The sequence below is a fragment of the Molossus molossus genome, unplaced genomic scaffold, assembly GCF_014108415.1.
Source record: "Molossus molossus isolate mMolMol1 unplaced genomic scaffold, mMolMol1.p scaffold_m16_p_13, whole genome shotgun sequence".
Classification (NCBI taxonomy): domain Eukaryota; kingdom Metazoa; phylum Chordata; class Mammalia; order Chiroptera; family Molossidae; genus Molossus; species Molossus molossus.
The window spans coordinates 93,309,451-93,321,824 of NW_023425348.1; the positions used below are offsets into that span (position 1 = coordinate 93,309,451).

Sequence of the window (12,374 nt, forward strand, 5' to 3'; positions counted from 1 at the left end):
GGAGGGAGAGAGAGGAAGAAAGAGAGAGAGAGAAACATTCACGTGAAAGGGACACATCGAGTGGCTGCCACCCGCACGACCAACCAGGGCCAGGGACAAACTGCAACCGAAGTACGTGCCCTTAGCGGGAACCGAACCCGGGTCTCTCCGGACCGCAGGCCGACGCTCTAACCGCTGAGCCAAACTGGCCAGGGCAAAAAATATTTTTTTTCTTTATTGATTTTAGAAAGAGAGGAAGGGAGAGGGAGAGAGAGATAGAAACATGGATGAGCGAGAACATAGATTGGCCGCCTCCTGCATGCCCCCCACTGGGGATTGGGCCCACAACCTGGGCATGTGTCCTGACCAGGAATCGAACCGGTGACCTTTTGGTGCATGAGTCGATGCTCAACCACTGAGCCACACCGGCCGGGCTCCATTGACTTTTAGATAGAGTAGAATGGAGGCAGGGAGCGGGAGCGGGAGGGGGAGAGGGAGAGGGAGAGAAAGAGGGAGGGAGAGAGAGAGAGAGAGAGAGAGAGAGAGAGAGAGAGAGACATCGTTGTGAGAGAGACACATTGATTGGTTGCCTCCCATACAACCCCGACTGGGGCAGGGGATTGAACTTGCAACCCAGGTACCTTGACCGGAAATTGAACCTGTGACCCTTCACTGCGTGGGCCAATGCTCTAACCACTGGACAATCCCAGCCAGGGCGGAGCATTTTTTCAAATCTTCTCTTTCACATTCGCGCAGAGAAAGAAGTCGAGCAGGTATCATGGTTTCCATATTATGAATGAGGAAACTGAGGCATGTACCCTGACCAGGAATCGAACCAGGACCTCTCAGTCCATGGGACGATGTTCCATCCACTGAGCCACACTGGCTGGGCACACCCAGCTATCTCTATAGAAACCATGGGCTGCTACCAACGAAGCCTTGTACTGCCCACCACCACACCCTGGTGGCCACCTTCCCTTGCCTGCTAGGAGGTGGTGCTGTTGTAGGGCACAGGCCTGTGGAGATCCAGGGATGGGCTGGTCAGGGGACATTCCCTCTGCCCTCCTCCACCGAGCTGTCCTCAGGAAGGTGCTTGTGGCTCAGAGAGTCCGGAATGCTGGGAGCCCCAGGCACACCTCTGCCCACAGGGCCAGGCGGGTGGAAGGGCTCTCGTGCCCAGAATAACTCTCCGGAGTCAGCATGTTCCAGCCCGGGAGGGAAACCAAGAGGCCGTTTCCCCAAGTGTCACGGGGCTGCGATGGCATCCTCTGATGGGCTCTAAGTGGACCCCAACGGAGCCCTTGTCCCCGGAAATGATTTGCTCTGACAGCTGCCGAGCCCCCGTTATTTCACTGGGATGAACTTGCGTGTGAGGGATGAATCGAGAGTGAACGTTTCCAAAGTCAAGGCCGAAGGAAAGTTCGGTGGCGTGATGAGCTGTGACAGGCAGCCTTCTGGGGAAGTCGAAGCTTAGCACATTCTCTGGTTGCTTCTTACATTAGTGAAGAGTCTAAAAATTACTGCCCTTGTGATGTTGGAATTCTGCAGAATAAAACAGTGATTAGCTCTCATTTGTTCTCTGCAAATGACTTTTCTCCAAGTTCTGAGTGGAGTCAGGCAACCTGGGATCTCGCTCTGATGCCTGGAGACCTGGGGCACAGTCCCTTCCCTCTCTGGGGGTCTGGGGGTCGGGTGGTCCCTCCACAATCGACATCACAGGGGTTGGCACAGGAAACCCCAGGGCACCCTGGGAGCTGCTACCAGCCTCTGCCATCCCCTGACTTAAATGGCCTTTTTTCAAGTGAATTCTTCCATTCTGAGTGTTCAAGCTTGCCACCTCCTTCCTTGAGAATAGAGTCCCAATATATGGTTTTTATATTCTTGGCTCATTTTACTTTTAATCATCTGCATAACTGAGAGTAGGGTCTTTGGCTTCTCAGATTTAGACCTTGACCTGCTTGAACTTTGGCCCAGCTGTGTGAGGTGTCTACTAGCAGAACCCCTGTGGTGAGCCACCCTGAGCCACCCTGGGCCCCTTCCCCTCATGCCACAGCCAGTGCCCTTAGCGAGTTCCATTTGCTGTCCCTAAAGCATTCTGAACCCAGCCCCTTCTAGCCATTCCTGAGCCCCCGCTGCCCCCCCCCCCCAGCCACTGGGCCAAGCTGCCATCTCTCCTGCCTGCTGCCATGGTACCCACCTGCTCACCAGTCACCCTCTTCCCTCCTGGTGGTCTTGTCCCCTGCTCAGCAGCCAGAGTTCTCCGTCTAGAAATGTAAATCAGATCTTTTCACTTCACTCATGTATTCAACAAACATTTATTGAGCACCTACTAGGTGCCAGGCCCTGGTCTAGGCTCAGGGGTTACACAGGGAACAAAGCAGATGAAAGTCTGTTCTCCTGGGGCCTCCATGCTGGTGGAGGGAAGGCAAGTAAGCACTTAGTTGGTCAGATGCTGGTTGGTGCAAAGGGAAAACAGTAAAGCAGAGAAATGGAGCAGGAAGAGCTGGCAAGAGTGGGTGTTGGAGGAGGTCTGGTTTGTAATTTTCAAAGGGGGTCAGGGAAGGCCTGGCTGAAGAAATGGAGATGTGAAGAAGTGTACCGTGTGGATAGGTAGGATAAGAGTGCCAGAAGAGAGACCGGCAAGTGAGAAGGCCCTGAGGCAGGAGCGTGCCTGGTGTGTTTGAGGACCAGCCCAGAGGTCACTGTGTCTGGAGCAGGGTGATGGAGAGGAAGGAGGGTGCATGAGGAGGTTGGAGAGATAAAAGGACAGGTGTCATGAGGCCTTTGGCTTCTATTCTGACCCATATGGGAGCCATAGAAGGTTCTTGAGCAGAGGAAGAGTGTGATCTGATTTGTTTTAACATGATCGTTCTGTAGACTGAAGGGATCAAGGTGGGAAGCAGGAGACCCATGAGGGTGAGAGAGGCCCCAAACTGGGTGGTGATCGTGGAGGTATGAGAAGCACTGGGAGTCTGCAGCTGTTTGGAAAGTAGAAGCAATAGGATATGCTACTGGGGTTGGGTATAGGGTGTGAGAGAGAAATCAGCAAGGATTTTACTACTTAAATGCCTATAATGGCTCCCTATTACTCTTTGGCTACATCTTTAAAAAAATATTTTTAAAAATTTATTGATATTAGAGAGAGAAGAAGGGAGAGGGAGAGAAAGATAGAAACATTGATGAGAGAGAAAAGAACATTGATGGGCCACCTCCTGCATGCTCCCCACTGGGGATCAGGCCCACAACCTGGGCATGTGCCCTGACTGGGAATATGAACCAGTGACCCGTTGGTGAATGGGTTGATGCTCAACCACTGAGCCAGCCAGGGTCTTTGGATACACCTTGATTCCTTATCCAGGTCTGATCCATGCTGGCCCAGCTGCTGTTCCTGTGCACCATTTGCCCACACCTGCTCCTCTGTCGGTTTCTTACCTCCCTCAGCCAGAATTCCGCAGACACTGCAGTCCAACAGTCTTCATTTTTCATGGTATTCCTCACAGCCTGTTAATGGTGTTTTGGGGGCTTTTTGTTTGTTTGCTTTAAATTTAGGTTTAAATTTAAAGCATATGTCTTCTTGTTTTTGCTTGCCTCCCTCCCTGGGATATAAACTCCACAGGACAGAGACAGCCTGTCTAGCTTTGTAAAGTTGTCACAAATACACGAAGAATGTTGGCATCTGTGAGCACCCAGTTGTTGGTGCGTTGCTGCTAGTTCACGCTCACCTGTAAGGTGGGCACTGTGGGCCCAGTTCTGTACGCAGGGAAGGTGTGCGGGGAAGGGTATATGTAGACCCGCCCAAAGGCACACCTGGTTCTAGAGCCAGAGTTTGAACTGGGGCCTTCTGGTTCCAGAGCCAGTGCTGTGGGTCCTCCCAGCCCCTCCGGCGCCCTGAGAGCCCAGACACAGCTCAGTGCTCAGGTGGGCACAGAGCTGGGAGAGGGGCGAGGTCAGTGCCTGCTTGTTGAATGAGGCAAAGGCAGGTCTGCCATCCGAAGGGCTTTCTGGCTCAGCCGAGCTAGAATAGCATAGTGAGACTAGCGTGTCTTCGCTCAGTCTCTGTACGGTAATGAATGTCGAGTAGAGGGTGTACATTTGGTTTAAAAATAAAACCTCAAGCCCACTCCAATTGTAGCCCGTGCAGCTCCTGCCTCTCTCCATCATCTACTTCTGTTCCTAACCCGGACCAACTCCCAGTCGCCTTCCTCTGCCCTCCTGGGCGCCCTCACCAGTGCGAACAGGTGTCACAGGGCTGCCCGACCCGGCCCTGCCGTGGTGGCTACGGTCGCGGGAAAGCGCACAGATCTGGCTCGGGGCCCCTGGCTTCCAGCCCCGAAACTGCCTCACTGTGTGCCCTCGGACAACATCCCTCCCTACGCCCCGCCCCGCGTGCCTCAGTTTCCCCATTGGTAAAGCCCAGGTCCCCGCAGCCCTACAGGTGACACACCTGCTTCCGGGACTTGATCGGTCCCCCGGGCCCCGTGGGGTGGGAGCCCGAGGCCGACACAGCGCCCCGAGGAGTCCCGGCGGCCGGCCCCAGGAGAGGCGCGGGGCGCGGGCGAGGCCGCGGGGACCGCGCGCAGCGGCAGCCTCGCCGCGGGCCGGCTCCGGGGGGCGCCCGCGGGAGGGCGTGGCCCGCGCGGGGGGCGCGGGCGGGCGGCGGCGGCAGCGGCGGGGGGCGGAGACGCGGCGCGGCTTCCGCTCCCGCTCCTCCTCCCTCCTCCCCCGTCGTCCTGGTCCGCGGCGCCCGAGGGGGAGGCGGCAGGCGCCGGGAGCCGCGCGAGGAGCCGCCGCGCCGCGCCATGGAGCCCAAGTGAGCGCGGCGCGGGCCCGGCCGGCCCCGGACAACATGGAGGCGGCGCCGCCCCGGCCGCCGCCGCCGCCGCCGCTGCTGCTGCTCGCGCTGTGCTGCAGCCTGGCCCCCGCCGCGGGTAGGTGGGCGCGGGACGCGGGGACAATGGCCCGGGCGCCCAGGCGTCTCCGGCGGCCCGCGGCCAAGTGCGCGGCGCGCGGTCGCGACTTTGCAAGTTAGGGGCGAGTTGGGGCGCGCCTTGGGGGCCCCGCCGCCCCAGCCGTCCCGGCCGCCTGGGTGCCGCGCGCGGCCCTTTGTCTTAGCCGTCCGGGCTCCTCCCGGGGACGCGGGGCCCGGTCCAGAGCGTCCTGGGGCGGCGAGGAGCGCGCGGGCGGCGCCGTCTCCGCCAGGTGCGGCGCGGGCGGGTCCTCACCTGCCCGGGCCCCGAGGCGCGCTCGGAAGTGCGCCCGCGAGGAGCCGGCGGGCGAGGCCGTGCTGGGACCGGGGGGACCCCGGGGACCCCAGCCCCGGGGCAGGCACCAAGCGAGGACTTTCGGCCCGGGGACAGGCCTGGCCGCCCTGCGCCGGGAACTCTTGGCGAGCCTGTTTCCGATGGCCGCGCGGCCGGCCTGCGAGCTCCGAGAACTGATTTAAGTTGCAGAGAAAGTTCTGAGACCCGGCGCCCGGCAGCCTGGCCTGTTTCACCCGCCTTTCATATGTGTTGCTGTCGGTTTCCAAAGGGGCTGACACCTGCCAGGTGTCCGAACGATCCGTCTGGCCACTCGGGCCCCAAACGGTGGACCCCGGCCGGTGTCCACCCCAGGGGCCGGCTGCTTGGGGATGCCGCCGGAGGACAGGGTTCCAGAGCGCGGCTTAGGGGGCAGCCAGCTCGTGCCTCAGTTGTGCCTATCCCTGGGGAGATCGAGGGCTGGGGATCTTTCTCTGCAACTCTTGGTGTGTCCTAAGGGGTGGAGTTGAGGTCAGGAGAGCTCAGGAAACCTAAGCGCCTGTGAAACGCTACACATGTTCTTTTAATTTGGAGATTGCCGTGTGGTTTTTGAAGCAAGTCTCTTGCTACCTAAATCATTATCCTGGGACGTGAGTGTTGTTTTTCTGGAGTGTGGCTGGGCAAGTGGACGCGGCCAGTGGGTCCTGTGCTCTGGGGCTGCTGTTCTGCTATGGCAGTTTTTTTGGGGGGTGGGGTGGGGTGGACCTTGGGTCCCTTTGTCTGGGCTTCTTCAAGGCAAACAGTTGTCTCCCTGAATATTTCCAGTGTGGACATTGCAGGGAGGTGTCCTGGCCTGGCGCTGTGGTCACATTCCCAGTGCTGCGGCGCCTACGTTGAGGTTTGGGGGGACTGAGAAGGGATGGTTTCCTCAAGTCCTCCTGCCCCCAGTCCAAGCTTAGAGGCTGTTGGCGGTTTCACCCCAAGTTTGTCTCTCTCAGGAGCATGTTTACATTTCTCGGCCATGTCTGATACTAGCAAAACAAGGTGACGACAAAACAATGACAGTATCTGGGTAGTTCAGGCCAACGCTGCTTTTCTTTCCGGAAATGCCTGGTTCGTGGAGGCAAAAGGGTTTTTTTGGGAAGATGTTTGTTTTAAAGGTGGGGTTTCTCAGCTGGCTCTGCTGCTTTGCCCTTCGTTGCAGTTTTGGATTTCCTGTACCTTTTGGGGTGACGTTGCTGGAGGCGAATGCCTGCCGTCTGTTGTGCGGTTCGAGCCCCTAAGGAGAAAGAATCCCATCTGTGGAGCTCAGGGTGTGTGAGGCAAAAATAGAGTTGATTATTTTAACATTAGGAAGCATGTGAGCACAAGGTTTTTAGAGCACAAGGTTTTTAGAGCACTGGCCGATGTGGTGACCTAGGCCTAAAATGGAAGGACAAGGTGGCATCTCTCTGCAGAACCGCTGGGACTGCTCTCGAGAGGGGATGTCCCTGATTTCTGTGTTCGATTTGTGCCTCCGTGCAGAGTGAAGTAAGTTGGTAGCTAATTATTTTTCCTGATTGCTTCCTGTTGCAATTTGAAGCTCAGCCCATGGACATGCCTTTGTTCTTATGGTTCCTGTGCTGGGAATGGCCCAGGGTGCTCCCCTCTGGCCCCCACAGCACTGGTTCCAGGCCCAGCCTGCCCAGGACCCCCCAGGGAGGTTACTGCAGATGCCCAGCAGTGGGTGTTAACTAAACGTTGTATGGAGTTCACTGAGTGAGTGCAGAGGACCCTCTGCTTTCCGAAGCAGGGCCCATGTGCCTGTAACCGCCCTGTTCGGATCCAGGAACTTATGCCGTCAGTCCATATGGTCCAGCACTTGCTGTGCAGATCCTGTCACATTTGGAACCTGTCTAATTTCAGCTGCACTGTGTCACCGCTCAGGCATTTAGCAGAATTTGCACACTGGCTGGGGAGGGGGGTACAGTCAGGTAAGGACTCAGCATGCAGGACTCCTGCCTGCAGTGGGGGCTCGCCAGGGCTGAGCAGGGGCTTTGGGGTCAGACCAGCCTGGTTTACGTGCTCAGCAGCTGGTTGGCTTTGGACGACTTACTTAGCTTCTGTGTGTTCGGATGAGGATCTGGTCTCCCAGACCCTCAGCATTGAGAGCATTAAATGCCATGTAGGAAACCCTTAGCGCTGTCTCTGTCCCAACTGAGGGACTGGTGGTGGCAGAGTTGCATACAGTTCCTGTTGTGTAACAGGGTCCTTGATCTTTCTGGCCTGGAAAGTCTAGAAGCGGTTGTTATACACTCTGGATTTTTCTTCTGTGGGTGACCTTGGGTGTCTAGTTTGCTGTCTGACTTGTTTATCGCTGTGACACCAAGTGGCGTGTCTCAGGATGGCTAACAGCATGAACACGGAGCCTGAGTGGCCCAGGGTCTTGCTGTTTGCTTTGGGTGGGGTGGGGGAAGGGGAAGCTGGATATCTGACTCCCTGTTTGTGTGACTCAGTTTTCTCTTCTGTGAAATGGGGATGATAATACTTCCTACTACAAATGCAGTGAGTAACAGCGGCCCGGCCCCGTATCAGCTCCCACTGCAGTTGATGTTCCTCTTGGGCACTTGTGCTGGGCACGGATAGGACGGGAGGGCTGTCGGGTGCGCCCGACTGTGCAGCTCGGCGCCAGCGGGCCCAGGGCCTCCCCTCGCGGACCAGGTGGTCTCCACTGAGAGAGGAAGGTCTCCCCGGATCACACTGCAGAGTCTGGATGTGAGCCAGAAGGTGATGGAAGCTTCCGGGAGACTTTGAGTAGGGAGGATAGGTGATGCAGGTTGGAGTCAGATCTGCACTAGGTGAAAGGTGTTGAATTGAACTTTTAAAAAAAAATTGAGATGAAGTATACATGACATAAGAGTGACCATTTTAAAGTGTACAATTCAGTGGCATTTAGTACATTCACAATGTTGTGTCATTAACCACCCTTTCTATCAGGTTGCAAAACATTTTCATCACCCCAAAATAAACCTCTGGACCCAGTAGACAGTAACTTCCCATTCCCGGCAGCCACCGGCCTGCCATCCGACTACGTGGAGCTGCTGTTCTGGACATGTCATGTCATGGGGTCCTGGTGTGTGGCCTTCCCGCTGACGGCTCCTCTTTGGTGTCAGGGTTTCAAGGCTGTAGCGTGTGTCAGCGCCCCCTTCTCTTGGCTGAATGATCGTCCGTGGTGCGGGGGAGCCCATTTTGCGGTCACTTGCCCGAGAGATTGATCTCGCGAGGTGCAGGCTCGGCCCGGTGTCCCGGGGGGCCAGGACGTGGGCAGGTCGGTCCTTAGATCCTCCTGTCTTAGTTCAGAGACGTGGCAGCTGGTGGTGAAGGGAGCCCCCGGGGCAAGCTGAGGGCCAGTGCTGGCCTCCGGGGGCAGGGTCTCTGGGAGGGGGACTTAGTGCCACGCCTGGTGTGACGGCAGCGCCGAGAGAAATGGGGCGTTTGTGGCTGGTGAGGCCTGCCCTGCTGTCACTGACAAAGTGCAGACTCTGCTGGGAGACAGGACTGTGGCAGCCCCTCACCTAAGGGGCCTGTTGACACATTTGCTCAGAAAGTGGTGGTGTGTCTGCTGGAGACAGGTCCCCTGTGGGGCCGCCCCGGGGACAGCACAGCCCAAGTGCTGGCAGGCGGAGGCAGCTGCAGGCTCGGCCGGGCTGGTCTCTGCTCTCTCTTCAGCTCTGGAAAGGGGTTTGCTAGCTCTTGGTCTCAGTTTCCTCATCTGCAAAATTGGGACACTGGCTTCTGCCCTGCAGGGATCTGGTGGGGTTCAGGGAGCCGGTGGCAGGAGGGACCTGGAGGCTGTTCCCTCAAGACAGGCCATGGTGCGAAGGATTCGAGAGGTCCTGCCCTGGGTCCAGATTTCCTTTCAGAAGTGCCTAAGGGTCCAAGTCCTTACACTCTGTCCAGTTGGGGCCCTGGAGGTGGTGAAAGATGATGAAGGTTCGTGTCTGGTGCTGGTTTGCCCCTGAGGGGTGGCTGGGAGCTCCAGTCTAGGCCAGAGCCACAGCTAGGGGCACACCTGGCTGCTGGTCCTTCCCCTGGTACGTGGGGGACCCCTGTGCCCCTAAGCCAAGCGGGGCATGTGCCAACCAGGACATGCCCTTGCCTGCTCTCGAGCCTCGAGCAGTCTATTATTTGTGCAGCTCCTGGGCTGGCCTCTGGTTTCTGATTTGTCCTGGATGGCCCGTCACCTCTAGGGGACTTAGCTCTCCACTGGCACCCACAGGCTCGCCCTGCCCAGTGAGCATGTGCCTCCAGCTCATGACGTGCCAGCAGCCACGGGGCGCTGCAGCCTCGGGTTTTGACCAGTCTGTGCCCAGTTCATGAGTCCTCTGTCCCTCTGTCCTCTCCTGCCGTGGAGCCCCTGGGAGGTTGCTGTGGTGACATCACTTATGCGGGAGTGGGGGATACTGTATTTTCCGGGTGTTTTCTTATTTGCGTTGTTGGTTGGTATTTAATTCAGCATACATTGCTTTCAGTTTGCCTTGGTGTGATTTTTCTAGTGCTTAACCTGAAGCAAGAACTCACTCACAGAGGAGAGCAGATTAGACTTGGGGTCCCTGGTGTCCCTTTGAAAATCTGGCGAAGGCCTGCTGTTTCCCTCCAGTGCAGGGCCACAGGAGACCATGCAGCTTACGAGGGGGCAGTCTGGGCTGGAACAGGGATAGAGAGGGCTCCCGGGGGGTATGGTGAGGTGGTGTCCTGCAGGCTGGCCTGTACCTGGAATTTCAGCATATGGCTGAGCCAGACCTCATCTCTGGGTCCCCCACTCAGTCCCTCACCGCCACACTGTCTTGCTGCTGAGGGCCCAGCCAGCACTCACGGCTGCACCGGAAGCCTTTAGTAGTCATCAGAAAACCCCGTTTCAGTGGCCCTGGGCCCAGGGGCCGAGCAGCCAGCCTGCCCGGGGTGTGTCCTCATCTGTAAAACGTGACAACAGTGGTGCCCACTGCAGGGGGCTGGGAGAGGGGGCAGGGCCCAGTCCAGGCCAGTGATGGCATGTTTGCACGTTGTCCTCTGCATGGCCGGGCAGCTGGCGTGGGCAGGCTGTCCAGCCTGTGCCAGGTTGATGCTTACCCTCTGGAGTCTGGCCATGTGGGCTTTGCCTCGTGCCATCACACAGAGAAGCCATCTCTCCAGCTGAGGCCCAGAAGTGTCCCCGTGACGCTGAGACCTGGCATGGCGCAGCCCCGCCCACAGTGTGCCCCAGAGCAAGCGGCTGTGTGGTCTCATCCCGGAGAAATAGGCTGGCTCCAGAACTAGTTTCCTGGGGCCTTTCATCCCCTTTTCCTGTTCGATAATTTTAAATTCAGGACCACTTCCTTTTTTTTTTTTTTTTTTTTTTTTTATTGTGGTAAAATACATATAACAAACTTTTAACCAGTTTTAAGTGTGCAGTTCATTGGCATTAATTGCCTTCAGAGTGTTGTGCAACCATCCCACCATCTGTTTGTAAAATTTTATTAGCCCAAATAGAAACTGTATCCACTAAGCAGTCACTCCCCATTCCCCTACAGCTCCGGTAACTTCTAATCTGCTTTTCTGTGTCTTCGAATTAGCCTGCGCTAGGTACCACGTGTTTGTGGAGTCATCCGCTGTTTGTCCTTTTGTGTCTGGCTTCTTCTTTCAGCGTAATCGTGTCAAGGTTCATCCAAGTTGTAGCCTGTATGGAAACGCCATTCCTTTTTCTTATCCTCACCTGAGCGTATTAAGATATTTTCCCCTGCCCTGGCTGGTTTGGCTCAGCGGTTGGAGCCTCGGCCTAAGGACCAGAGTGTCCCAGGTTCGGTTCCTGCTAGGGACACGTACCAAAAAAAAAAAAAAAAAGATATTTTCCCATTGATTTTCAGATAGAGTGGAAGGGAGGGAGGGAGAGAAACATCTATGTGAAAGAGACACATCAATTTGTTGCCTCCTGCATGACCCTGACCGGGGTCGGGGATCAAACCTGCAACCCAAGTATGTGCCCTTAATCAGGAATTGAACTCAAGACCCTTTGTTCCGAGGGTTGATGCTCTACACGCTGAGCCAAACCCGCCCTGGCTCACCATTCCTTTTCATGTCTGAATAATATTCCATTGTATGGATAGACTGTACTCTGTGTATTCGTTCATCTGTCGATGGACACTTGGAGGGTTTCCACCTCTGGCCACTGTGAATGGTACTACTGTGAACAAGGATCTGTTTGAACCCTGCTTGCACTTTTGGGAACTGCTGGATCATATGATAATTCTGTGTTTAATCTGGAGGAGCCATCGGACTGTCTTCCCCAGCGGCCACACTGTTTGACGTTCCCACCAGCAAGGTGCAAGTGCTCCGATTCCTCCACATCCTGGCCAACACTTATTGTCCTTTTTAAAAAATTTTATTTTTTGCTTCAAGCCATCTCAGCAGGTGTGGTACTTGTGGTTTCAAGTTGCATTTTCCTGGTGACTGATGATGTTGAGCATCTTTACATGTGCTTGTTGGCCACTGTCTTTTACAAAATATACATTTATGTATGTATGTATGTACGTATTTATTTTTATCCTCACCCGAGGACATTTTTGCATTCATCTTCAGATAGAGCAAGAGTGAGAGAGGGAGGAAGAGAGAGAGGGAAACTTCGATGTAAGAGAGACACATTGAGTGGTTGCCACCCACACGACCCCAACCAGGGCCGGGGACAAACTGCAACTGAGGTACGTGCCCTTAGTGGGAACTGAACCCAGTTCTCTGGGCCGCGGGCCGATGCTCTAACCGCTGAGCCAAACCAGCCAGGGTAAAAAATATACATATATTTAAGTGCAGGACTTACATGAGTGTATATAAACAGTTTAAACATTTGCCATGGTGCCTCTTTCTGTGAAGATGAGTGTACTTTTATTATTGCCTGCTTTATTTCTCTTCTCAGAGATGAGCAGACCTTCAACACATAGTTTAACATGTTGCATTGTTTTGAACTCATATTTTTTACATAAATCCAGTCCCTCTCTGCCTGTCATTTCGTAGCCTGTCTTTTTCATTTGCTGACATATCATAAACATTTTCTGTATGTTATTTTTTAAATGTTTTTACTGATTTCAGAGAAAGGGAGAGGGAGAGAGAGATAGAAACATCAAACAGCTGCCTCCTGCATGCCCTCCA

General features: G+C 55.5%; 1 protein-coding gene across 1 annotated transcript in view; it reads left to right on the forward strand.

The window, feature by feature from the left end:
- The first annotated feature begins 4,825 nt into the window (after nucleotides 1-4,825).
- Nucleotides 4,826-12,374, forward strand: part of LRP5 (LDL receptor related protein 5) — a 105,862-nt gene continuing 98,313 nt past the window's right edge. The window contains exon 1 of the mRNA XM_036259295.1: nucleotides 4,826-4,907. Coding sequence (XP_036115188.1) covers nucleotides 4,826-4,907 — 82 coding nt within the window. The remainder of the gene's footprint in view (nucleotides 4,908-12,374) is intronic.